At 40.6% G+C, this 26,775-nt stretch overlaps 1 protein-coding gene across 8 annotated transcripts in view; it reads left to right on the forward strand.

Moving 5' to 3' along the window:
- Positions 1-26,775, forward strand: part of ARID1B (AT-rich interaction domain 1B) — a 433,023-nt gene that overhangs the window by 321,082 nt on the left and 85,166 nt on the right. For 7 of the 8 annotated variants that reach the window (XM_054493038.2, XM_054493042.2, XM_054493039.2 and 4 more), the window contains one exon: positions 13,045-13,134. The exons of the other annotated variant lie outside the window; for it this stretch is intronic. In XM_054493038.2, the coding sequence (XP_054349013.2) occupies positions 13,045-13,134 (90 nt within the window). The remainder of the gene's footprint in view (positions 1-13,044; positions 13,135-26,775) is intronic. 8 annotated transcript variants of the gene reach the window in all.

Raw genomic sequence — 26,775 nt, forward strand, 5'->3', positions numbered from 1 at the left:
GGTCCCTCATACCTGCAGGGCACAGCAAGGCACAGCAAGCGCTCACATGCTATATTCTCTTTTAGGTGCAAAATGACTCCAAGGGAGTGAGCATCCGCATGTGGTACTTTTCATAGCCAGCCACCCATGTTTACAGGCAGAGTTGTCACGAAGCGTTGGAACCCAGAATGAGAAATTTGTGACAAGAGCGGGTGGAGGCGAGTGAAACTTTGATTAAAGGAAAGTGCCTTGGCTTTAAAAAGACCTGTCTCTATCCGGCAGCATAGAGCAGCGATCAAGTGGAAGAAAGAGAGCAGGCAGGCGCCTCAGCTAATCTTTCTCCTGGGGGCCCAGGTGGACAAATTGGCAACCCTGTTCACAGCTTTTTTTCTTCTCCCCTTTGTATCATAAGAACTGCTAATCGGATCCATGCTGCTGCAACTGTGGTTAGTTATTAGCAGAATAAAAGCAGATTTCTTCAAAAGAACGGGTGGGGGAAACGACTATACAAAATTGCAAGGTTGTTAGAATCTTAAATGCACAGCAGTCGATTTTTCCCCTTATTCTGAATTAGACGATGAATACAAGTCTTTCATCTGTCACTATACCCATTTCTTCAGAAGGCAGACAAATATTAAGCTTCTCAAACAAAAAAGGAATCTTAGAAAGAAGAAAAATATTGAGGAGGAATAAGAATGGGTGAGAGAAGGGAAAAATTCGGTTTTGTTTTTATTAATTTGCCCTGGTGAGAGAAATATAAACCATCCGCTCTATTTGGCGTTCCCCCCGCCGCCTCTTACCTTACATCAAAGCGAGGATTCGAGAGAATGGAGCTGGTGGCTGTTCAGCATTTTATGTCTGGTGTTCTGCCTGAGGAAAGTTCAGAACCTACCTCTTTTCTTACAGATAGCAGAGTGCTATGAATCCGGACTTCCTGGGGAAGGCCGGGCTAGCGATGCCATACCCAAATGTGCAGAACAGACCTTTCCCTCCACAAGTGGGTTTTCACATGGCGCGGTAGACCTGGGAATTGTATGCCTGAGCTTTAAAGCTATTGCAAAGGATAAGTTTTGATGAGAATGCCAGATTTACAGCGTGGTAGTTGATGTACTTCAGGACATCATGGACTTTCACAGGGGATGCCTCCCAGATCCTCAAGATTCCCAAATTTAGAAGTGGTTCCTGCTTTCAACCAAATCACATTTTTGGTCGTATTGCCTATTTACTATTCATGTCTTCACACCTGAAGTTAACTAAAGTTGAGAAGCTTTCCTTAAAGCTCCATCTTTTATTTAATGGCTGTTTTATCCACAAAGACACAGTTTTTATTCACCTCCCCAGAGTCGGTCCTGAGTGGAGCGGCAAGCGCCGTGGGACCCAGGCTGAGCTGCGCCAGCCGCCACCCTGAGAGTTGCGTCTCAGTCAAATCCAAAGCACACGATATTCCCACACCTTCCAGGCCACTTAGCAGTCATCCAGACTAAAAATGTCTCATTTTAATGCGGAGAATCCTCTATATGTAAATGTTTTATGACTCCAGTTTATTTATTTATTTATTTTTATTTTTATTTTTTGAGACGGAGTCTCACTCTGTCACCCAGGCTGGGGTGCAGTGGCGTGATCTCGGGTCGCTGCAACTTCGCCTCTCAGGTTTAAGCAATTCTCCTGCCTCAGCCTCCCAAGTAGCAGGAATTACAGGTGCCCACCACCACGCATTTTTGTAGAGACAGGGTTTTACCATGTTGGCCAGGCTAGTCTTGAACTCCTGACCTCAAGTAATCTGCCTGCCTCGGCCTCCTAAAGTGCTGGGATTACAAGCATGAGCCATTGCGCTGGGCCAACTCCAGTTTATCTTTAATCAAAGCTGTGCAGACTTAAATAGTCAAGTCTAGAAGTCATGCATCACCATGTACCCTCTGACTTAACTTGTCCTTTGTCTTGCCAGAGACTTTTCAATTTCTCTGCCCCAAGTTCTCTGTGGGAAGGTATCTCCCCAGAAGGGATCTCATGAGTATTAGTGATCAGACTGTTAAACCAACTTGCAAGGGTCTGTCTTACCCTTGCACCTGTCACAGAGTTTATGAGGAGGACCCATGTGAAAAACATTATGTAGTTTTAGTATGTTTAATTAATAAAAGAAAAGTTCTGGTTTGAATCTATTATAGCAGGCTGGGTGAGTAATGTTTTATAAGTTGGTCTTTAAGGGCTTTTATGAGGGCGTAATTCACATAGACTGCATCATACTCACTTCTGTTTTCTACCTGTTAGCTGATCGTCCTTTGTAGCTAATCTATCTTCAAGCCTAGCAGTGAGGTTTAGAAAAAGACTTGGAACACTCAGACCACAGTAGGGAGGAGAGTTGAAAATCTTAATCCAGCAGGTTTTTGACAGTGTGTTAGTTTGTTTAGAATAAAGGTATACGGCCCTGTGAATGGTGCGTGGGAGCTGTCTTGTTCTGTCAAGTTCGGGAATTGGAAGTATCCTGATTCCCTTCATGGCTCAGGAGTATCCAAGTCAGACAGCCTCTGAAGTGCCCAGTTATCTGTATTTTTAGGACCTAATGACTCATGAATAGTCTGTGATGTTTTGGATAAGGATTTAGGAAAGTCTAGCCCTGTTTTGAATGAACTTTTGAGCTATATGACATGTAAAGGTTTATCTCCCAAAGCAGGGGCTTAACTCCTTCAAGGTGAGGACACCAAGTTGCTGTGGTTCTGTGTTCTCAGTTGAAAGGTAGGGAAGAACATTACTTTCTGGTTTATACTGCTCTAATCTGAGATAGGATTTATTCACAATAAAGAATTATGTTGACAGCCTGTTCACCAACATCTTCCCCACCCCTCTGCCCTGATACAGGACCTTTTGGTAAAGGGTGAGATGATCTTATTAGAGACAGAGGCACACACACCCCATGCTGAACAATAGGAAGTGTTACAAGTTCACACCCAAGCACTTCAGATAAACTGTTAACCGGAACCAGTAAGTGGGAGCCCGAGGAGATTCTGTATTTCAGTAGTTTGCTTGGAGCATGTTGAAGTTGGTGTCAGCCAGCCTGCTGCTTCATTCTGAGAATAAGTGGGATTTTTTTCCGTTCTTGAAGCAAGTGAAATAGAAAACACTGAACAGAAGGATGCTATGTCTAAATAACTTGTGGGTTTTCTAACTCATCTAAATAAATGCCTAAGACTAGGACATTTGATGAATGTATGGATTATCAAAAATGTATTTTTCATTTACACCATTAGGTATTATGCAGGTTTTTAAAGAAATGACCCATGAAATCCTTGTGCTGTATTGCAGAGCTGTACCATCTTACCACACTCTAGCTTCTTACTAAGTTAGGTAAGATGTACAGTGATTTCCACAGATGCGGAGTCTACCATGCAACCAACCAATGCTGTCTCTTAACAAAATTATGTTGTCATTTATCATGGTAGAAGGAAAGATCCTGACCAGTTCTTCTTGTTTCAGAAATTAGAGGAGCAACTAAATACAACCCATAGTAAGAAGTTATAGCGTAATTACTAGTGGGTTTGGCAGAATATAAGAAATGTATCCTCCAGAAGATCGGTAAAGTCAGATGGTGGCAGGTCAGACCCGTATTCTACTTTAAAGATTTGAAAGAGAGCCGATTTCCATGAGGCTGTACTGGAATAAAGCAACCCAGTGTTTTAATTTTGGATGCAGCAGCAGAATTGCACAGTCAGTGGGAAGTACAAGATGAACATGATCATAGTAGTAATGTGTCAGTATTTGGTTGCTACAATGTGTTCTTTTAATTTCTCACTAAAGTTAATGACACCACCAAGAATTCTTGACGAGTAGAAGAATTAATTCAATTGCTAATTGCTGAAAACCATGAACTACATATTGATTTTTTAGCACCATTCCATGGGAGTAACTTGATCATGATAGAGTTATTTGCAAAGTGACTGGAAGCATTCCTCATTTTTTCTCAGAATTCAACAAGAACCACAACCAGTTTAATTCACATGGACCCAAGAATAGATCTGTCTTACCCTTGCAACTGTCACAGAGTTTATGAAGAGGACCCAATTACTTGCCACTAAACACCTCATGATCTCCATGTATTGAGGATGATTGGCCAATAAAACTGTCCAAATTTCCATGGCTTAACATGTCTTTTCACGTTAATTATAAAAAGCCAATCTTCTTGAATTACTAATCGAAGAATATAATTTAGGACATTGCCCTCTATATAGTGAGTACTCTTTTTTTTTAACCTCATTTGGTACATTCAAGCTAACTATCTCTAATTTACCTGCGAACTTGTAAGACAAATAAATGCATATTCTAGACAGCGCTCCCTCTTTAGCTCCTTCTTTCTTCACTTTTGCCCGGAGTCAGCTAACGTAGGAAAATTGGAAGGATGGAATGGATCTGAGGCACTAAAACTGAAATCAAGTAGTGTCTGTCATTCAGACTCCAGATTTGCTATCTTGACTAATCATGTCAGTATTCCATCTCAGATAACTAAATCCATCTTAGGTTAGTTGGCTTTTTAGCTGTAATGATGTGAAAGGAGGGAATAATTTTTCTATGGCCACTACAACTTTTGAAACATGGAATTTCTGAATATTTCTATATCTATTAGTATTACTAATACTGGAGATAATGCAGTATTATTTGAAAAGGGGTGAATGGTTTGTTTGCCAGAATTGGTTGTGGTTCAGGGTTAGTGTTCTTGTTCTTTTTCTATAATTGTATACTGTAGTAATGTAGAAAGGAATTATCCCCAGGGAATTTTAACCTCAATAAAGGATTAATGTGGGAATCCTATTCACCTCATGTTTATTCTCTACCATCCCAACACAAAAGTAGTAGAGTATAATTTATGCAATTGCATCTGATCAGTAGTCGATCTGATTTGTTGGTTTGTTTCTGATCCAAAAGAGTTGGAAAAATAAAACTACAAGTAATCATTTATCTAAACATTTACCTGCTAAATGTACTTACCATTGAAGTCTTAGACTTTTGCCTGCATTAAGTGCTAAGGAACCCAGTGCATTCCTACATATAGATAGGAGAGAGCATAAAGCAACTTCTGTTACTGACATTTATTTATGAAGCCTTCCCCTTTAAATATGGAAGAATGTGAGATTTATATGTCAGTGCTGTTGTTATTAAATATTCATCTGTGTTGGCTTTTTCAGCAAGTAAGTATTCCTCCTGAGTGGTTCTTTTTTTTTTTTTTTTTTTTTTTTTGAGACAGAGTCTCGCTCTGTCGCCCAGGCTGGAGTATAGTGGCGCAATCTCCGCCTCCCGGGTTCAAGCGATTCTCCTGCCTCAGCCTCCTGAGTGGCTGAGATTACAGGTGTACGCCACCACGCCTGGCTAATTTATATGTATTTTTAGTAGCGATGGGGTTTCACCATATTGACCAGGCTGGCCTCAAACTCCTCCTGACCTTGTGATCCACCCACCTCAGCCTCCCAAAGTGCTGGGATTACAGGTGTGAGCCACTGCACCCGGCCCTCCTGAATGTTTCTTTACTCATATTATCATTTAGAACAGGGATCACAAACTACAGCCTGAGGACCAAATTCAGACAACCACCTGTTTTGGCAAATAAAGTTTTATTTATGCTATTTTGTTTTCATATTGTCTGTGGCTACTTTTGAACTACAAAAGCTGAGGTGAGTAGTTGCAACAGAAAACATGTGGCCTGTGAAACCTAAAATGTTTACTACCTGGCAGTTTACAGAAAAAGTTTGCCTAATCCTCATCTAGAATAATAAGATAAAACTACATTATTACAGATGAGTTACAGAGATCTAATTATCTTAATCTGAGCTTGGTTCCTGGAATCATTAGCCATACTTTTTTTTTTTTTCAACAAATACTTATTGAATGGTTACTATATGCCTGGTTCAAGAGATATAATATAGCAGGGAACCAAACAGTCTGAATTTTCTGTCTGTATGGAATGTACATTGTAGTCAGTTGAGACAATGAACAGAATTAAATTAAGAACTATGGAATGTTAATACTGTGTCCACTTGTAAAAAATCATAGAATGTGGCACTTGTTAGTACTGACTGTCCCACCATCTTGTTCTATGAAGTATGCTGAGCTATAATATATTCATGTCTCAGTCCATCCACTGTACATTATACATTACTGGATGTGTGCTAATTTACCAAAATACACATATTAGCCACTTTTTCCCAATTGTGTTATATACTAAAATCCCAGTTATGTTACTTGAATATTTAATTTGGTACTCATCTTGATTTAGTTCTTAAAAGCTATTTTTAGTTGGATAAAATTCTCCCAAAACCTCTCCTAGTGTAAGATTCTAAAGAAAATATTAGCAAACGGAATCCAACTGTACATTAAGAAAATAATGTATCATAAGTGGCATTTATTCCAGGAATGCAAAGTTGGTTCAACGTTAATAACTTTTTTTTTTTTTTTTTGAGACAGAGTCTTGCTCTGTTGCCCAGGCTGGAGTGCAGTGATGTGATCTTGGCTCACTGCAACGTCCACTTCCCAGGTTCAAGCGATTCTCCCGCCTCAGCTTCCTGAGTAGCTGGGATTACAGGCGCCTGCCACCATGCCCGGCTAATTTTTTGTATTTTTAGTAGAGACAGGGTTTCACCATGTTGGCCAGGCTGGTCTCAAACACCTGACCTCATGATCCACCCGCCTTGGCCTCCCAAAGTGCTGGGATTACAGGCGTAAGCCACTGCACCCAGCCCAACAACTCTTATTATTAACATATACCATAAACATACATCTGGTGGGGGGAAATCCTCTCTTTAACAAAACTCAACACCCAGTTATGATAAAAACACTCAAGGAAGTAGCAATGGAGAGATACAATCTCAACATGGTAAAATGTATATGCTTTAGTTTCACTTATGGACTAGGGAAGCTCTAGAGGTATTTCCACTAAGATCACAAATAAGGCAAGGATCATCACTATCTTCACTACTGTTCAATAATGTACTACAGATATTAGCCAATGTAGTTAGGCAAGAGAACTCAATTAAAGGCATAAGGATGAGTATAGGAGAAATAAAACTGTCTATTTACAGATGATATAATAGTATGCCTGGAAAACCCCAGAGAATCAATGACAAATTAGCAGTGGAAGAATTCATTTAATGCAGTAGTGAGACATAAAATTAACATACAAAAAGCAGTAGTCTTTCTATACACAAACAATAAACAGTTAAAAGACATATAATGGTGAAGAGAATCCCATTTACAGTAGCAACAAGAAAAGACTACGTGCTTAGGAATAAACTTAACATAAAATATACGAACCCTCTAGGTACCTGAAAGAAACTAAAGACTTAAGCAAATGAAAGACGTCTCTTGTTCTTGGATGGGATGAACTCAGCAGTCATGAGTTCTCCTTAACTGATGATTTCAATCCAATTGCCGTGAAAATATTAGTGAGCTATCTTATATGGTTGGACAGGTTGATACTAAAGTTCATATAGAAAAACATGCAAGAAAACTTAAAAAACACTGAAAAAGAAAAGGTGGGGGCACTATTCTTACTGGACATTAAAACATGGTATAAAAATACTGGAACTAAAAATAGTGTGTGCTGGCCAGTGGAATAGAAGAGGAAGTCCAGCGTTAGACCAAATACATATGAACATGTATTAAATGACAAAGATGATATTTCAAGGTACTGGGCTAAGAATGGATTTTTAAATAAATTGTGTTGGAATACTTGGGGAGCCATGTGCAAAGAGATAAAGTTAGACCCATCCTCACATCAAATAAACTTGAGGGAGATCAAAAAAAACATGTATATACTCAAAGAAAACTAGGGTGAATTCCTCTTTAGCCTTTGTTTAGAGAGAATAGCTTCCTAACTGTGACTGAGAATCCAGAGGCAATAAAAATAAAGACTGATAAATTTGACTAGATTAAAAAAAAATTCCACTATAAAAGACACCGTAAGCAAGACTAAAAGACAACTGACAAACTAGGAGAAGATATTCACAATATATACCACAGACAAAGGACTAATATCTCTAATATATAAAGAACCCTTAAAAATTCCAGGGCAAAGGATTAAGAACATAAATAGAAAAATAGGAGAAAGAGTTGAACAAACAATTCACAAGAAAAGATATTAAAATGGCCCTAAAATATGAAAAAGTAGTCAAACTCATTCAGAATCAGTAAGACTGGTAATTTTTTATTTTTTATTTTTATTTTTTAAATGGAGTATTGCCCATTTTATTTTTTAAATGGAGTATCGCCCAGGCTGGAGTGCAGTGGTGCGATCTCATCTCACTGCAACCTCCGCCTCCCGTGTTCAAGCGATTCTTCTGCCTCAGCCTCCCCAGTAGCTGTAGTTACAGGCACGCACCACCATACCTGGCTAATTTTTGTATTTTTAATAGAGACGGGGTTTCACCATGTTGGTCAGGCTGGTCTTGAACTCCTGACTTCATGATCCGCCCGCCTCAGCCTCCCAAAGTGCTGGGATTACAGAGGTGAACCATCGTACCTGGCCAAGACTGGTAAAATTTTTTTAAACCGCAATACATTCTATTAGTGAGGTTATGGAGAGACAGGCCTTTCAAACATTGCTTGTAGCAATGTAAATTGGTACAAAGTTTCTAGAAGGAAATTTGGAATTGTGTAACCTTTAGACCCAACAATCCCACTTCAGGGAATTTTCCCTGAACATAGACCCCAGCAATACAAAAATACATCCACAAAAGATTGGAAACTGTCTAAATGCCTATACACAGGAGAGTGTTGAATAAACTATGGAGCACTCACATAAAGGGGTGCTGGGGAGCCCAGGACAGTGTGAACAGGACAGCATGAAAAAAAGCAAAGCCCAAAGGGTGTGTCACAAACTTACCAGCTTAAAACAAGGCACATTCATTATCTCTGTTCCCCTGGCAGAGAGTTCAGGCACCTCTTAGCTGCTCAGGACTTACAAGGCTGCAGTCAAGATGTTGGGCAGCCTGCATGCTCATCTGGAGGCTCGACTAGGGAACAATCTACTTCCAGTTTCATTCAGATTGTGGCAGCTTCATCTCTAGCGGTTGTTGGAGTGAGGTCGTGAGATTCTGGAGGCCTCCTGTTCTTGCCTTAGTCTCAGTTCACATCAGAGAAGCCTATTTCCTAGAAGGCCTGAGCCCTGTTGAAATGTCAGGCCCATACAGGATCATCTCTCTCCCTTTTGATTATTTCAAAGTCAGCTGATTAGGGAGTTTAATTATATCTGCAAAATCCTTTCACATTTGCCATCTGACATAATTGCAGGAGTGACAGCCCATCACTTTCTTCACATTCTTTGTATAGAATCACAGGTTCTGCTCAGTGGAAAGGAGGGGATTACTCACCGATGTTATTCATTGGAGGTTACTTGAGGGTGTGTTTGCCACAGTGAGTGGAGAGAAATAGTCTAATAAATAAAAAACCAAGAGAGGAAGAAAATGGTTCTTCTCACAATGGAATTCCGGTAACTAAATGTGGAAGAAAAAGGGGAAATATAGAATCACCGTTAGCCGACACCACTGTAATAAATGTAAACAAGATCTTCTAAAGGATCCTGAAATTCGTGAGTGCAGGTTTGAGGAGGCATAGGATTTGCATAGTCTCAAATATCTTCCAAAAAATACTTACCAACTACAAAGGGAAAATAGATTGTACTGAGAAGGGTATGACATTTTTGTGGTACACTTCCCCAAATTCATAACCTCATTTTAGGGATAAAAAGTATTATCAGAGCAAATAAAATTTGGCAACGTTTTACAAAATAACTGAACGGTACTGTTCAAAGGTGTCAAGGTCACAAAGTAGAAGGAAAGACTAAGGTGCCTACCAACTGGAGGAGGCTAAGGGAAAGTCACTAAATGCAATGTGGGATGATCCCAGAAAAAAGACATGGCGCAGAAAAATGGGTGTAATTCAGATGAGGTCTTTAGGTAAGCTTCTCTTCTAGGTAATTGTATTATGGTTATATAAGATGTTAACATTGGAGGAGGTGGGCTAAAGGATATAAGGGAACTCCTTGCACTATTTTTACAAGTTTTCTGTAAGTCTAAAATTAATTAAAAATGAAAGTACGTTTTTAAGAAAATGATAGCATAGACTTAGGCTGATTATTTCAGTAAAAGTAGAAATTCAGGTGACAGTTCTGCACCTAAATTTTGCACGTTGTTGTATATGTTATCATTGGAGAATACAGAAGTGTGCAATGGTGGAACTTATTCATAGTATAGTTTTTTCCAGTTGTATTTTTTTCCATTATGCTTACATAATAATAGACATTGCTGAGGAAAGAACACGGGGCTTTATTTTAAAAAAAAAAAAAAAAACTATTTTAATGTTAAAGTACCTTCATAAAGTGGGTTGGTTCACTGTGCCCGGCAGTATGCTCTTTAAAAATTATTACCACACTTTGTTTGAGAGGTTTTACTTGTGACCAACACATGTCATATAAAAATTTGTAATTTTGAAGGTGTTTATTGAATTCGGTTGGTTCGGAGGGCTCTGAATTTTCTTCTTTATATGGGCGAAGGACACAAATGAGTCTTCTATATCACTTTCTCAAATGCATTTTCTGAGTCATCATCTGCTGTGACGATGTTTAAACTATGCCTGTGGAGGATCAAGTTGTTTCTTAGTAACTATAGTTACTGAATCATAGTAACTATGACTTAGTAGTTATGGAACTATGGATAGAAAGATAGGGAGTAAAGGAAAATGAATAAGATGGTTTGGGTGGATCTGTATCATGATAAAGCTCTTGTATCTTTAACAGAATGAATTTAGTATGTGAATATTCTCATTGCTTTAAAGGGACATCTGTCTTAGAATTGTGCCACACAACCAGTAGTGCTGCTTGGCTGTGGCGGTATTTTATGAATCATGGGATGCATTACTTACAGCCTTTTTTATTTCTACTTGAAATATTGTGCATAAGAGCAGTGCCTCGGGCGTGCACCGTCTAAGCCATGGTGCCCTGTGTTCACATAGAATTACTGTTTGTTTTTACTGTCATGAGTCTGTGAATCCAGCCTGTCATGCAGAAGTGATCCTGATAATGTAAGCACTTACAGTCTTGCTGCAGCTGATTCCCCAGTGACATTTTAAAAAGTCAGTATTTGGCTGCAGAGTGCTTTAAATTTCTAAATGGACTATAGATTGAAGGCCTTAGGGTATTTCATAGGAAGCACATGACCCTGCAGTGAGCACACAGCAACTTTTGTAGATCTGTAGCCAAGTCGGTGACCAGTATTTACCCTTGAAATTGTTTTGGTTCAGAATGTTAAGTGTTTTTTTACTTTACATTTAATTATTTGGTACTAGTACTAATTTACTACAAATGTCTGAAACCAAATGGATACTTAACGAAGTCTATGCTGTTTGTCCAGGTCTTTTATCCCGACTAGTTATGGTTCTAATGTAAAAAACAGCTTCTAGTGGTGACACAGTGCATATTTCTCAGTGTCTATAAATTCAGGTCTTTGGTTTTCACTTAATCTGAAAATGAGAGTGGCAGTTACACACTCAGGAACACTCAGAAATACATAAACAAGTTTTGCATTCTTCTCTAAACGAAGCCTAAACCCCGGAAAACAGTTGTTTTATAGTAATATTTTAACAGCTATTTATATCTGTTATCTAAACTGAAAATCATATTCCTGACCCTCTGACTGCCACAGATACCCCGTGCTTAGACTTAGTAAGGAGTGCCAGTCCTGAGAGATTCCGGGACCGTGTCCTGCCTGGCCACGTGGGTAACAGACCCATCTTGTAGAACCGCGAGAGGGTTGGTTGTTGTACATCGTCAAATACCAGACTTTGTGCCAAATGTATCCTGACCTTCGCGGGGGCGAATTGGTGGTGATCTTTAGGACATTAATTTTTTTCTTTATTATTTGTAATTCTTTAGAGCAATATGCCTGACTATGGAGCAGTGGGTCTGACGGGGTCAGAGCAGTTAGCCTGATCCAGCCAGGGTCTCAGGACCACCGCACCAGAGGACTATGCAGTGTTCTTTATGTGTGTGTGTGTGAGTTTATTTGTGTTTCCAATTTATTGAAGCAAAGGGGGAGGGTAGAAGATAAAATAGCATGGTCCTCATGTCACGAGAGCTAGTGCCTTGAGGACTGTGCTAAATTCAGCTGCTTTTTAAATTCCATCACATTTTTAGTCTTAGAAATGCATCTAAACCTCTCAGCCAAAAAGTGAGTTGAGATCATCAGCTACCTCTGATGATTTTTAAATTTCAAAATCTCATCTCCTGCCTTCACATGACTCATTATCTCTCTTTTATCAATATAGTAAGAAGTATCTTCCTTTAAATAATATTCTCAGATTATGACTTATTAAGTATTTGTTATGTTCAGAGAGGGATTGAAGGAATACAGATAAGATTCCTGTCTTAAGGAGTTTACGTTATATTTGGAAAAGACAAACTGAGCATACATTTCAAACTGGAAATTAAATAGATACTATTGCTGTATTAGCAATAAAGATCAAAAGAGATACAGAATAATAGTCCCTTCTTTAGTGATCATATATACTGCATTTTATAGTAGTATGTTTTTTGTTTCTTGATGGAGGTCTTCTAAGTTTATGTTAAATCTCTGATTGACTAATGATGAAGATGTTTTAGAAGTCTATTGATATTACTGTATTAATTGGATATTACCACGAGTAATTGTTGGCCACTCTGCATGCCTGCCCACCTGGAGACTCACATAAGAGTCAGGAGGATGAGTTTGGCCCAGCTCTCCTACATTTTCTTAAATGCATTGAAGAAGTGTGTGTCAAGAAATTTCAGCTACAGATTGATTCATATATGAGTTTAGGAACTCATTCAGTAACAACTTTTCAGCAAGTGTTTAGCTAAATATGTTTATTCATGTTTCCTCTTTGTTTCCCAGGGAAAAGATGAACTATTACACTCTGAGCTATATCTTTTTTTAATGGGGCTATACCTTTTGTGATCATAAAAATTAAACATGGCTGTGTCTTGGTTTTGCATGACTGCACTATTAATGCAAAGGGTTCCCCCATCTCCACTTTCCCTCCTGTGTTTTACAGGTAGTCAGATGCCTCCGCAGCCACCGGGGAGCCAGTCAGAATCCAGTTCCCATCCCGCCTTGAGCCAGTCACCAATGCCACAGGAAAGAGGTTCGTCTCCAGTTCATGTCTTACATGCCTATAGTGCTTTCAGGCGATAAGGCATACGTGAGTTTGCTTACCTGTGTATGCACTTCCTTATCATTAATTTTTTTAAAGGATGTTATGTTTTCTTATCAGATGGAAGAAATAAACAAAAGCCCTTCCAACAAATATGGAGAGGAGGGAGGATGCTTTCTTGCAGGTTGGGTGAAATTTTTTCAAAGTACAATTCAAGGCCCAAAGAATGTGTGTGTCCACATGGCACCATGAAGCACGGTTCACATATGACTGTAGTCTGGTATTTGGTCTAGCTGTGTAAAAATAACTCTGAATGACTCAGCTAGGGTGTCAGTCCCAGTGTGTGTGTGTGGCGGTTGGGGGTGGGGGGTTGTGTGTGTTAATACTGGTTATTCCCTGATATTTAATAGTAAGATTTTAAACGCAGAGCAAGACCCTGTCTTAATAAATGGTAAGATCTTAGAACTGGAGCAGACCTAAAAGTTTCTATGGCCCAGTCACCTAAAGCAACTGGGGAGTGTAGCGGTTAGGTGTGACTTCCCTTATTCTCAGGAGCTGGTTAGTGCCAGTCCCAGGAAAAAAAGAATATGGGCTTTTCCTGAAACCTTTGGAGAGAAGTGGCCCCACATCTGCCAGTGCTCTTGACCTTTAGCTCAGTCCTGCCTGTCATCCCTGCCGTGCGTTTCTTACTGCCTTGCAGAGACCTTAGGCCCACCCATATTTACCTCTGTCTTCATTCTCCCTTGGAGTAGTAAAGGTACTCTTGGTGGTGGTGGTGGTGGTTTTAATCCAGATTGGTGTATTCTGGAGGTACAAGAAGCCTACCTGTGCTCCCCCGGTGCGGTGGCAGGTCACTTCCCTTCCTGTGGGGCAAGGCTTGCCTGCTCCATCCCACACCAAAAGAGAGAGATACCGCTGTCCTCCACTCCCCTCGTCTCTCACGCAGGCCCAGAGGCCAGAAGTTCCCACCTTGGCAGCTAATATGTACTGGGATCCTGACCCCTACTGTTTATAATTATTTGTATATGAGTTGTAGAGATGATGATTTGCTTCTGATCAGAATTATGAGGTTTAAGTTATTTTACATGTTAAAAACTCAGCAACATGTTTAGAAACTAATGTCAATGAAAAGACAGATTTGCTTTATCTACACATTATTTGTGTTGAATTGAATGTTTCAGAGTGATAAAATGAATTTTTCATTTTCAAATACCATTACATATATAACTTTTTATTATAATTTAAGGTATAGTCGATAATATAATGTTTTAATAATGGAATAGATCATGATTTTTAAACTTTAGAGTGTGTGAGAATCACCTGGAGGATTTGTTAAAAGAGATTCCTGGGCCCCACCCCCAAGTTTCCAATTCAGAAGGTTTGAATTGGGATGTTTAAAACCTCCATTTTTGGCAAGTTCTCAGATATTGCTGATGCCAGTGGCTTGAGGACCATACCTTGAGAACCACTGCCTTCTAATAGTACAATAATAGGTTTTTGAGGTGGGAGAATCACCTGAGCCCATGGAGGTCAAGGTTGCAATGAGCTGTGATCACACCACTGCACTCCACCCTGAGCAACATAGTGAGACCCTGTCTCAAAAAAATAAAAATAGATTTTAATAATTGTGTGAATATGTGCATTTGTTTCCCTAAATTCTCTACTGTGACCTGCTCTAAATCATCCTTTCATCCCATATCGTCTCTCTAAATTGCTTGATCTGTGTTAACTCCTCATATGGCTCTGGTCATCTTGAAGGCATCATAGAAGTTCATAGTGTACTGGTGCCAAGCAAGCGTGATTCTTACTAAAATCCTTTTTTTGGTTGTGAGTTGCACCTGTGTTGTATTGTTGGGTCACTGTGGGGAAAAAGGAAATTGTCTTGCACTGGGTGCCTACTCGGGTCAGGCAGAGAACTGAGATGAAGATTCACCCCATAACCCTGTAATATCACTCTCACTGGTACAGTTCTTTTTATTTTAACAAGTGTTAAGTAAGAGGTCCCTTATTTGAAAGTCTTAAAATTTTAACCTTTATTACTAAGAAGAAAACAAAGAGAAACCCTCTCAGATCCTTGAACAATGTCTTTCTCAACCCTTTCCAACAGATACGTGTTTGGGAAATTGGGCAATGTAGAAAACCAGATGTGAGAAACAGGACAACAATTAGGAAACTTAGCTAAATCAAACTTTTAACTTAAATTGATCCACTTTCAAGGCAAAATCTAGGCTCTTTAGTGGTACCACTGTATGGAAATTACCATGTTAATATGATTATTGTTTTTCCTTCGATTGCCTTTATTATATGTAGTATAGTTTGGGTAACTGATACCAGATACATAACAAGCTGGGTGGTTATAATGACCACTTCTTTTTTTTTTTTTTTGGAGATGGAGTTTTGCTCTTGTCACCCAGGCTGGAGTGCAATGGCACGATCTCAGCTCACTGCAACCTCCGCCTCCTGGGTTCAAGCGATTCTCCTGCCTCAGCCTCCCAAGTAGCTGAGATTACAGGCATGTGCCACCATGCCCAGCTAAGTTTGTGTTTTTAGTAGAGATGAGGTTTCTCCATGTTGGTCAGGCTGGTCTCCAACTCCCGACCTCAGGTGATGTACCTGCCTTGGCCTCCCAAAGTGCTGGGATTACAGGCATGAGCTACCGCACCCAGTCATGACCATTTCTTTCAAATAGTAAATATAAATTATATAAGTTGCTAAATGTGAATTGATTTTTATGAATGTGATCTCTAAACCTCCTCTGAAAGACTGTGAGAGACATTATTATATTGTTATAGTTTGTTTTCACACTGCTATAAAGAACTACTGGAGACTGGATCATTTATAAAGAAAAGAGATTTAACTGACTCATAGTCCTGCAGGCTGTGCAGCAGGCATGGCTGGGGAGGCCTATGGAAACTTCCAGTCATGGTGGAAAGTGAAGGCAAATTTAGCACATCTTACATGGCAGGAGCAAGAGGAAGAGAGCGAAAGGGGAGGTGCTACACACTTTTAAACAACCGTATCTCGTGAGTTCTCACGAGATAGCACTAGGGGGATGGTGCTAAACCATTAGAAACCACCCCCCATGATCCAGGCCCCACCTCCAACATTTGGGTGGGGACACAATTCAACATGACATTTGGGTGGGGACACAAAGCCAAGCTATATCACTATGTCCATTCCCTTTTATGTGTGTTTGTTGGTTAGGCAACACCCTGAAAAGGAAAACTTTCTATTTTAAGATGACTGTTATGTTAGAAGGTGCTTTGCCTTGCATAAGTGAAATTTCCTCCAGCACTGGGTAGCAAGGCTTTAAAGAAAATGGCTTTATTATTTATTAAAATTTAGGAAGAAATGTTAGCTCCTAATAACCTTTGATCAAATGCCACTTGATCAGGTGTCTAAATGGCAAATGACAGTGACTTTAATGCTTTGACACAATAATAAAAACATTTGTTTGTTGGACCATCATTTGGTGTGTACCAGCAGGATACACAATGGAAAGTAGATCTAAGAAAACTCTTACTAGGAAATTCCCCAAAATTCATTCCCCCATATTGGAAAGTAACTTAACTTTGTTTATACTCTTACAATTGATATATACCTACCTTGTTTAGGGAAGTGCTGAAAGAAACAGGCCAAGAAATACATTAGTGAGTTAGTATCTTTTTTTAAACAAGTATGTCACACTGGGCACGGTGGCTCACACCTGTAATCCCAGCACTTTGGGAGGCAGAGGCGGGTGGATCACTTGAGGTCAGGAGTTCGAGACCAGCCTTACCAACATGGTGAAACCCCGTCTCCACTAAAAACACAAAAAATTAACCGGGCATGGTGGTGTGCGCCTCTAGTCCCAGCTACTCAGGAGGCTGAGGCAGGAGAATCGCTTGAACCAGGGAGGCAGACGTTGCGGTGAGCTGAGATCACACCACTGCACTCCAGCCTGGGTGACAGAGCAACACTCCATCTCAAAAAAAAAAGGTATATCATGGAAACCATAGACCCTGATAGAAAGGATAATGACATTGCTTCTGTACTGCTGAGTGCTAAAATAACCACATTGAACAGTTCCGTTTACACTTAGTTTGTTTTAATAAATAAGATTATGATAATATAGTAATATTCCACCGTATACGTACTTTCTTTAATGTACCCAAGGAGATAACATTTTCTTTAGTGGCACGGAATCTAGAAACACATTTGCACAGAGACAAGAGATGATGGAGAGTGAGAGATGATGCAGCCTACTTCTCTCTAGAGGTGCAGTTTTCTGAGTCCTCCCTCCAAGTCCTCCTGGGGCAGTGATGCTGGCAACACTGCCTTGGAGCCTAAGTCCCCCCAGTCTCAAGAAGCTGAACCCTTGCTCTGATCTTTCTTTTCTACTTGGTCCTATGTTCCCATTCAGGAAGAGCATATGTTAATAAACCATGTACCCTGTGTTTCAGAGGTACCTTACTGGTGACAGCAAGGTCAGTGAAGTGCCCGGATTTCCTAACAGCAGTCCCTTGTAAACCTGCAGTCCCCATCCCCACCCCATCTCTTTTTCGGTGCCCATTTTATCTGGTGGTTTTGGTATTGAGTTTTGTCACAGGATATCAGTCACAAATCCATTTCCCCACATTGTACATAGATGAAAATAACTGTGAGTTTCTACAGTTTGATATTTTCTATGTATAAAAGGTATTTGTGCAAATAAATATGGATATGGCATCATAGGTTACAAATGGAGGGAAAACTTTAGATGTTTATTGGGCTCTCTACTCGCTTACATAGTATTGCCTCCTCTACATCTTCTGTTTTCCACCACGCCCGGCTAATTTTTTTTGTATTTTTATTAGAGATGGAGTTTCACCGTGTTAGCCAGGATGGTCTCGATCTCCTGACCTCGTGATCCGCCCGCCTCTGCCTCCCAAAGTGCTGGGATTGCAGGTGTGAGCCACCGCGCCCGGCGGAACTTCTTTTTAACTAAATAAAGAAAATTAGTTCAGATTTTTTGGCCTTTACTTCTTCATTATGTACATGAATTTTAAAGAAAAACGGTAAAAACCTCAGTTTAGTATTCTGTTGTAACACATTTGCCATTGGTTTTTATTTTAAACCTCTCTGTAGACCTCATATGGCAATATACAGAAATGTTACTAAATCACCTTGCCAGAAAATCAAGCAGTGTAAATTAGGCCACCGAAGGCATTGGAGGAACAGTTCAGATAACCTTAAAATACTGAAATGAATCTTACAAAAATTGTAGGTGACCAGTTCACATTTGTTTTATCCTTATTTCTTAATCTTTATATGTCTTGAAATTCAAAAGTAGGAAACGGCTTATTAATAGGTTGTCCTCTTTCTCAGGAAGTCTTGGAGGGAATACAGAATAGTCATCTGAGTAGATAAATAAGTATAATAATTATTAACATTAAAGTTACCACATTTTTAACCCCAATGACACATTAAGCTTAATGAAACTAACAAATGCCCTTCTAGTTTATTGGATTAGCAATTAGGTGAAAATGCTGACAGAAAGCTTATTTATTTGGACAGATGTAGAGAGGTCAGAATTAATTTTTCGAAAACCTTTTAATTGAATTCCCTTTTAATTTCACAGTGGTGTCTAGTTAAACATTCATGTTAATGCTGGTGATTTTCTGAAGGTCTGAGCTAGATCTGGATTCCCAAAATCAACACAGGTTATTTAACCCTTTTCATCTAGTAAGCCAGCAGGGACTTTCCTAGTGTAATCCCATAGTATTTGAATAATTAGAAGGTCGTAATGAGGATTTAATTAGTCCTTGAGATATGCTGAAGCAGAACCCCTAAGAACTTCCCCTTTCGGACACAGATGTGAGCAGAATGGATGCTGCTCCAGGACTGTGAGCCACGAGGAAATGTATTCTGTTGCTGGAGGCAGTTCTCTGGCACCATTGTGTGGCCATCAGATCAGTGCTGAAAGCATCTTAGGTGAAATCTTCCAGAATTACTGAATAACGGTCCCCCCAACCTTCATTTCTGCCCACTTTCCAACCTACACAAGGACTGGCTTTTCCTCTCCACTGTTAAAAAAGAGGAGTTGTAGTCAAAGCACGCTGTACCTGATTGAAAATTGGCTTTTGCTTTATCAGTGACACCAACATTAGGTGACCTGGGCGAGTTGTGTATTTTCTCTATAGTTCTGTAGAGAAAATAGATAACAAAATTTTGTGTTGTTCTAAGCCTCTGGTATTTTGTCCAGCCAAACATAGGGATCTTGACAGCTGTTTGTCAGCAGAATCACAAAAATCTCATCTTTGGAATCTGATGTTCACAGAGTAATATTTATCGGTAGCTGCATTTTTATAAACACAGACAGTGCCATTACCCAGCAAAGGGTGTAGCAGATGGGGTATGATCAGGCATTTCAAGGTTCTTTTTGCGTACTACCACAAAAAGCTGAATCAAAATTTCTATACTTCAAAAGTCTGAGGTTTCAAACTTACATATTTTGTTTAGACTGAATAGTCTTCATTATTGAATATTTCATTATTCAATATGTCTTCATTTTTTATATGCTGCTTCTGTTATTAACCCCGAATGTTAACTGCCTTGGTATAATTTTAGTCCCACTAATTAATAGTATATTTTAGCTTCTTTACAAAGTCTGAGTAGAATTCCTTATCAAATTTCGAGTCACATTCTATTTGCATAGGGCACATCTTTTGGCTGGGGGCATGTCTTTCTCTTACCTTTTCATGCAATCAGGCAAAAAAGAGAATGAATTCAGTGTCTTCCTGTGAGTTCGACTGAGCTTCCCTAGGGCCTGCATGGCCCTCGGTGTTCATCCCCTGCCAGGGACCCCCATGTCGGCAGAAGGCCGGGGCTTCACAGATGCTCCGCAGAGACTGAGCCGAACAACTAAAGCCATCCAGCTCTCGAGACCCTGTCAAAGCACAGGACAACCAAACTAGAAAATCTTTATTGTTGTGAAATTAAGAAAGCTTACAATTTTACCAATAAATACTGTATGTCGTTTGCTATAACATAGTGTTTGTCCCTCTGAACTCACTGTTAGTATTTTGATCTTACACAAGATTAAAGCTACCGCTGCTGCTCCCCCCTGCCCCCGTTCTTCCCAGATGCATTTCCATGACTGCATAGCTGTACTTACAGTGGGTGTCAGTATGAGCCATAGCCCTTGCACCTGGAGCCTGGCACTAAATGGATTGTGCTGAGTCCCCTCCCCAACCCCAGCCGTACTCTTTATGACCCAGGGGCATTTAGGTAGAAATATGTAAAATTTTGAAATTTTTTTACTGTTGTCAGCTAGTTTCATGGTGATATTTATATCAAAAGTTATTTTTTTAATGTGAAAATTGCTCTTGAATATCTTAATTGACCTAATTCCTTAATATTCAAGAATAGATTAACAAGTCAGTACTGAAATGAAGGAGACCACCCAGATAATTTTTAAGGAGTTGGAAGTCGGGTTTGATACTTTCTTCTGTTTTTGCAACCTACAGAAACTGTTTTGTTCTTCTTTCTGTTGGATTCCCAGTTGTAATTGTGACAGTAAATCTGCAGATGCTGAGATGTATCATAAGATATACTCTTGTCAGAAAATGTTTTCTTAATCTACCTTTCTAGTTTTAAAGAGTAAATGTATCATTTTCCTAATGTATGCTGTGTAAGTTTATAGATCAACCTGGTAGGACATCAGCAATAATCTACCCTCACCCCCAGATGCAATTAACTTAGCCACCGCTCTTAATTGAAGATCCCTTCTTTGTGATGTGTGAAAGATGAAAATAAACTCAAATGGGAGGCTTTATACAAAAGAGAATATCTAGACACCACTTTGGAAAGCTGCTTCTAATTTCTTCAGCCTCAGAACTCTGCCTCTGTGCTAGACTGTGGACCAAGCCAAAGCTAGTCAGTAATGAAGGCAGTCATGGCACAGGACTTGTGTTAGGTTTATCATTAAGTTCCTTTTAAGCCAGCTATCCAGAAATAGGTTCATCCCAAAGCTGGGAAAACAAATGTCACACACAATAAGAGTCCATTTATATTCATTGAGGAAGCATCAGTTGAAATTTTAGAACATTTTAAAAGAAGCATATTTTGTTACTTTTGTTATATGCAGTAATTTTTTGAATTGCCAATTAAAGTGGGCTTTTAATACTTAATACTTATTTGTAATTGGCTCATTATTCTTCATTGAAAACATTTGAGAACATCTGGATCTTAGGTAAATTCATTGATTTATAACAACACTTTTTTCTGTTCCTTTTGTGTTTTTTCTGTCTCAGTGAAAAACCGTTGTCTTTTTCCAAAGCCAAAAATTCAGAAGCCATCCTTGATGCGTTTTTCTCCCCCATCTGCCCCAAACTAATTAGTCACCAAGTTCCACCAACTCTTCCCCAGTAGAGGTTCCCACACACCCCTTCTCCATACCCACTATCACCACTCTAGTCCAGACACCTAGTTAACCTCACAGCCTCCTCGCTGTTCCTCCTGTCCCCAGCCTCAGGCCTTTGAGATCGTATTCCACCTCCTCAGACTGGTGAGAGCATGTCATTCCTCACCATCTATGCCTTTAGTCACTTGCCTGTGCCTTAAATAAAGGCGCACTGATCTATGTGGTCAAGGGGCCTGTCCTTATCCAGCCCTGGCCTCCTTTGCTGGCCTCCCTGTCATCACACTGCTTTCTCTCTCAAACACCTGCCACACTGAACCTCTTGGGATCTTTATGTAAACTCTTCTCTCCAACTGGAACACTTCTGCAGCCATCCCACCTCAGCCGCACCCCCACCACCCCTGTGGGTCTTCTTACCTGTGTATCTTGTCCTAATTCTTAAGGTCCTCAGCCTGGCTCTTAGTAGGTGCTTGAGTCGGTGTTTGTTGGGTGAACAAATGAAGGAAGCATAACCAGTCACGGTGCTGCCCCTATGGGCTAGGCGCCCTCTGAAGCAGCCCAGATGTGTACAGTGTTGGTGACCCATTAACAGCTGGGATTACAGTTGATTTGCAGTTGAACTCTCTTCCAGACTCTAGAGCTCTGTGAGTGGAGGGACCGTGGCCTTGTCAGTTTCAGAACTCCAGGGCCTCATGTCTTACCTGCTGCTTCTCATTTTAATCTGCACGGACTTTGGAATCAGAAGATCTGGGTTTAGGTACAAGCTTTATCACTAACTAGTTTGGTATCCTTGGACTATTTGTGAAATGAGGATCATGGATATATTGCACAATTCAAATAAGATTTTGTATCTAACAGTAAAAATTGCAAAGCACTGTGAACATAGTAAATGTAAGATCAGGTTCACATACCTCAGGTGAGACCTGGGTCAAAAGCCTTAAAAAGTAGTTTCTTTGCTTCTCCAGCGCATAGTGACGTACATACATTGTCTTTTTCTTCAGCACTGAAGCGGACTTTTGCAGCTAAAACTTAAAAGATTTGTGTAAGGAATGACTGGATCTTCTGTCCCCATCGGCCATCTGGGTGCTCAGTCTGACCCCTCCCCGGACTCTCATTTGCCCAGTGATAGGTGGTATAAGTTTCAGGACCAGTCAGTAGCGGAGAGGAGTTTGTGGGGTGGATGGGGACAGCTTAGAGGTTGCTGTGCCCGGCTCCAAGTATCAGGCTCTGTGGTAGTGGGGAAGGAGAGGGAGTAGTTTTGCCAGTTAACCTAACAGCACAGCTGGTGCGGCGCAGGGGGCCTGGGTTAAAGCCTTGAATGGGCCATTAGTTTCTGTCTTCTTCAAAGTAGTTCATGTTGTGAAGAGAGGAAGGCAGGCAAATAAACACTGAACATAGTTAAATGTAACGAGAATATTTTTTTAAATCTGTTTTTGTCTCCAAATGGGGATGTGACACCTATTTGTGAAGAGAAATGCCTCTGCCTGTCTTTCTGGGTGGAGACACCGCAAAGGTGGCGTGGTATGTAACCGTGGCGCACACACATGGCAAAGCAGCTTATTGAACTGGCTTGAAGAGACAGATGCCAACATGAAAATCAATTGTCCATGTGCCAAACGAAAAACGTGCTTGCTTTTCTGTGGCTTCTGTTGCCTTGGATGTCTTGTTGGCATCCTGACAATGCTGTCGTTCTCTGCTAGCTGACGAGGCACCTTTGATGAAGAAATTAAACTTTTCTGTAATTGATTTTGTGCTCTCCTGCATTGGCCTGGCCACGCACGCTTTCTGTCTTTGCTGGTTTCTCTTTCATGGGTAGGATGAATGGTGACTTGGGTTTCATGCTTGACTCTACTTTTTCCAACAGGATTTAAAGTTTCTAATGCTTACATTGCAGAATTTGTTGTGTCCCATGAAGAGGAAAAGAATACACGATTGGAGGCTAAACAAGATCCATGTTAAAATTCCTCCCAGTTTTATTTCCCCAAATTTCCTAGTTTTGCTTTCACTTTTTATTTGACTTTGTTTCTAACTCAGTGTTGTAACATCCTTCAAACTTAGAGATATGTTTTCATTGGATGGTACTTTAATTGGACCCATCCCTGGCGATTCTGGAACTTTGGCAACATTGCCCTGTTTAAGTTCACGGAGCTTCATCACCGTCTCCTTTATGTCGTCCACCCCCAAATATGTTTTAAGGACTAAGTTTACTCTTAAAATTAAATACAGTTTCATTCTATTTTTGAAAATTTCTAAAGTTAGGTCTCTCTCTTATCCAGGGAAGAATTTTTCTGTATTCCTACTACACAAAAATATTCCTTTTTTCTTCTTTTATATAGAAGATGTGATTTGCTTATAAGGACATCATAAATCAGTTTCTTTAATTTTTTTTTTGGTCTGCTAAGGTTTAGAAAGCAACATTAGATCTTTGCTATAAAGATTATCTCTTTTGCAAATAAGAGAATCATATATAGCTTTTTTTTTTGCTGAGGCGGAGTTTCACTCTGTCGTCCAGGCTGGAGTGCAGTGGCGCAATCTCTGCTCACTACAACCTCCGCCTCCTGGGTTCAAGCAATTCTCCTGCCTCAGCCTTCCAAGTAGCTGGGACTACAGGTACATGTCACCATGCCCAGCTAATTTTTGTATTTTTAGTAGAGACAAGGTTTCACCATGTTGGCCAGGCTGGTCTTGAACTCCTGACCTCAAGTGATCTACCCGCCTCAGCCTCCAAAAGTGCCGGGATTACAGGCATGAGCCTCCGTGCCTGGCCCGCATATAGCATTTTTATCAACTAGGGAAAGTCTCCACTAACCAAACCACAGATAGGACACTGCTGCAGAACACACTGGAAAGGTCTGGAAAACTCACTTATCTAAGAATAACACAGGGACATGTTTTAGAAATGCTAATTTGTTTACCACTGAGTCTCAAGCACCTATGACAACGACTGGCTTGTCATTAGGCCAGCTAGGCCAGTTTTCCAAGAGGGCAGTGAAGGGATTTCTTGTTTTTAATTGATAGAAGAAAAATGTCTCTTGGCTTAGTCTTTAACACAGGTCTCCATAATAGAGACTGAAGTAGCGTTTTTCCTAGACTTACGCGAACACTGCTTACATTGCCATGTAACAAGAATGGATTGTTGGAATAGGAATTTTTCACTGATGCTAATATTACTATTTACAGGAGAATGCCCCTAAATAAAACAGTCCTTTCAAAATGCAGACTCAATGACTCCAGGGAATATCCTGGCAGCCCACCACTACCCCTGTCTTCAGCTATTAGATATACAAAATATGGAATTCAAACAATTATCAAATTGTATTAGAATCCATCATCTAAATTAACACCATGTAACGTTGGAATGAACTTGAGGACGAGTGATTCGCCTCTTAGCATGTGGTGGAAACGAGCCTGCCCGGGTGGGGCTCATACCCTCACACAAGCTCTGGGGCAGCAGAACCTGCCAGGGCACCATTTCCTAGGCCAGGGTCCTGCGAGCTCTAACTTACAGCTAGAAAGGGAACGGTCTTCTTTTTTTTTTGAGACAGAGTCTCACCCTGTCCCAGGCTAGAGTACAGTGGCACAATCTCGGCTCACTGCAACCTCTGCCTCCCAGGTTCAAGTGATTATCCTGCCTCAGCCTCCCAAGTACCTGGGATTACAGGTGCCCAACACCACACCCAGCTAATTTTTTTTTGTATTTTTAGTAGAGACCGGGTTTCACCATGTTGGCCAGGCTGGTCTTGAACTCCTGACCTCAGGTGATCCACCCACCTCAGCCTCCCAAAGTGCTGGGATTACAGGCATGAGCCACCGTGCCCGGCCAGGAATAGTCTTCTTAGTTCAGACTGGTTTTCCTTTAACCCCCACAAAAAACCTAATGGGTTGTTTCATCCATTAAGACAAATGTTTATCAAGCTACTCACTGCCATGGGTGCTTGAGATCCCATGGTAACCAGAAGTCAGGGCTCTTCTCCTCACATTGAGAGTCTATTCAGGTACTTGATGGGGATTTTGAGATCTCTCTCTCCCTGTCCATCTCTCTCTCTCTCTGTCTGTCTCTCTCTCTTTTAATTCTTTCTTTCTCTCTCTCTCCCGCTCCCCCCCACAAGCAAACTCTGGGGAATCTGCCAGATCAGGAAGGATGTATACTGCTTCTTAGGCCGCCCAGAGCTAATCAGTACTATAGCTGTTGGTTGAGTGGCCTAAAACTGACAAGCTGAGCTTTTCTGAGCCAAATAACATGGTCGGCCAATTATTTCTGGAACCATTTATCTGGAAGGGCACAGGGCTTTCTGCATAGTGAACTAAGTGAGGCAGGGTCCCCCTCATCTCTAGCTGGCCTTGTAGAGGAGGCGTGGGACAGGCAGGCCCAGCCTGGAGCCACCACTCCCTAGGGGCAGCCTCAGAAGGCGTGCCAGGAGGCTCACAGGTGTGGCATTGCACCTCCAGAGATTAACCACCATCCAAGGACTTGCAGCATTTTCTGGCTTCACTGGTGAATGGTTTGTAGGGAAACCTGGCAAGAGAAATTAGTTTGGAAACTTGGAGTCAGGAAATAAATGGTAGATTGCATTAAAAATATTATGAATAGTAGTAGCTATCATTTATTAAACGTCTAGTGTGTGCATGCACTGAGCTGTGTGCTTTACACATTTTCTTATTTAATCTTACAAGGTAGGCTCAGTTGTCATCCACATTTTTCAGAAAAGGAAAGTGATGCTTTGCAGTTACTAACGTGCCCACAGCTGCTGAACTAGTAAGTGATGAAGACACGATTTGGCCCAGGCAGTTGGTCTGCAGAGCCCTCACTCCTCACAGCTTCACAGTGGCTGTGGAGATGGACAGGGTGGATGTGTCTGATAGTTATTTAGGCCATGGAAATAATCGTGCTTTCTGGCCTAGTAGACTCGTTTTTCTTCCTTGCCTTGCTGTCAGCTATCAGTTGTTCCTTCTCACAACAGTCCTTTCTTGGACAGCTGTCTCCCTTTCCTCAGAAACGATTCTTTGAAAACACTGTGAGATGAAGAACAAAACAATCCAATTTATTAAGCTGCTTTTGTAAAGTAAAGGCAAAGGGGTCTGAATAAAGATGGTTTATTGTTCACTAAGACCACATGTTTTTGGCTCTAACTCTATGCCAGATACCTTGCTTGGGCAGATGAGAGGAGAGTGTGTTTTAAAGCCTCCGGAACGTATAGTCTGGCGAGAGAGACAGTTGCATAAAAAATGATAGCAGTGTGCTAACTGCCCGG

This window comes from Pongo pygmaeus, chromosome 5 (genome assembly GCF_028885625.2).
Source record: "Pongo pygmaeus isolate AG05252 chromosome 5, NHGRI_mPonPyg2-v2.0_pri, whole genome shotgun sequence".
NCBI lineage: Eukaryota > Metazoa > Chordata > Mammalia > Primates > Hominidae > Pongo > Pongo pygmaeus.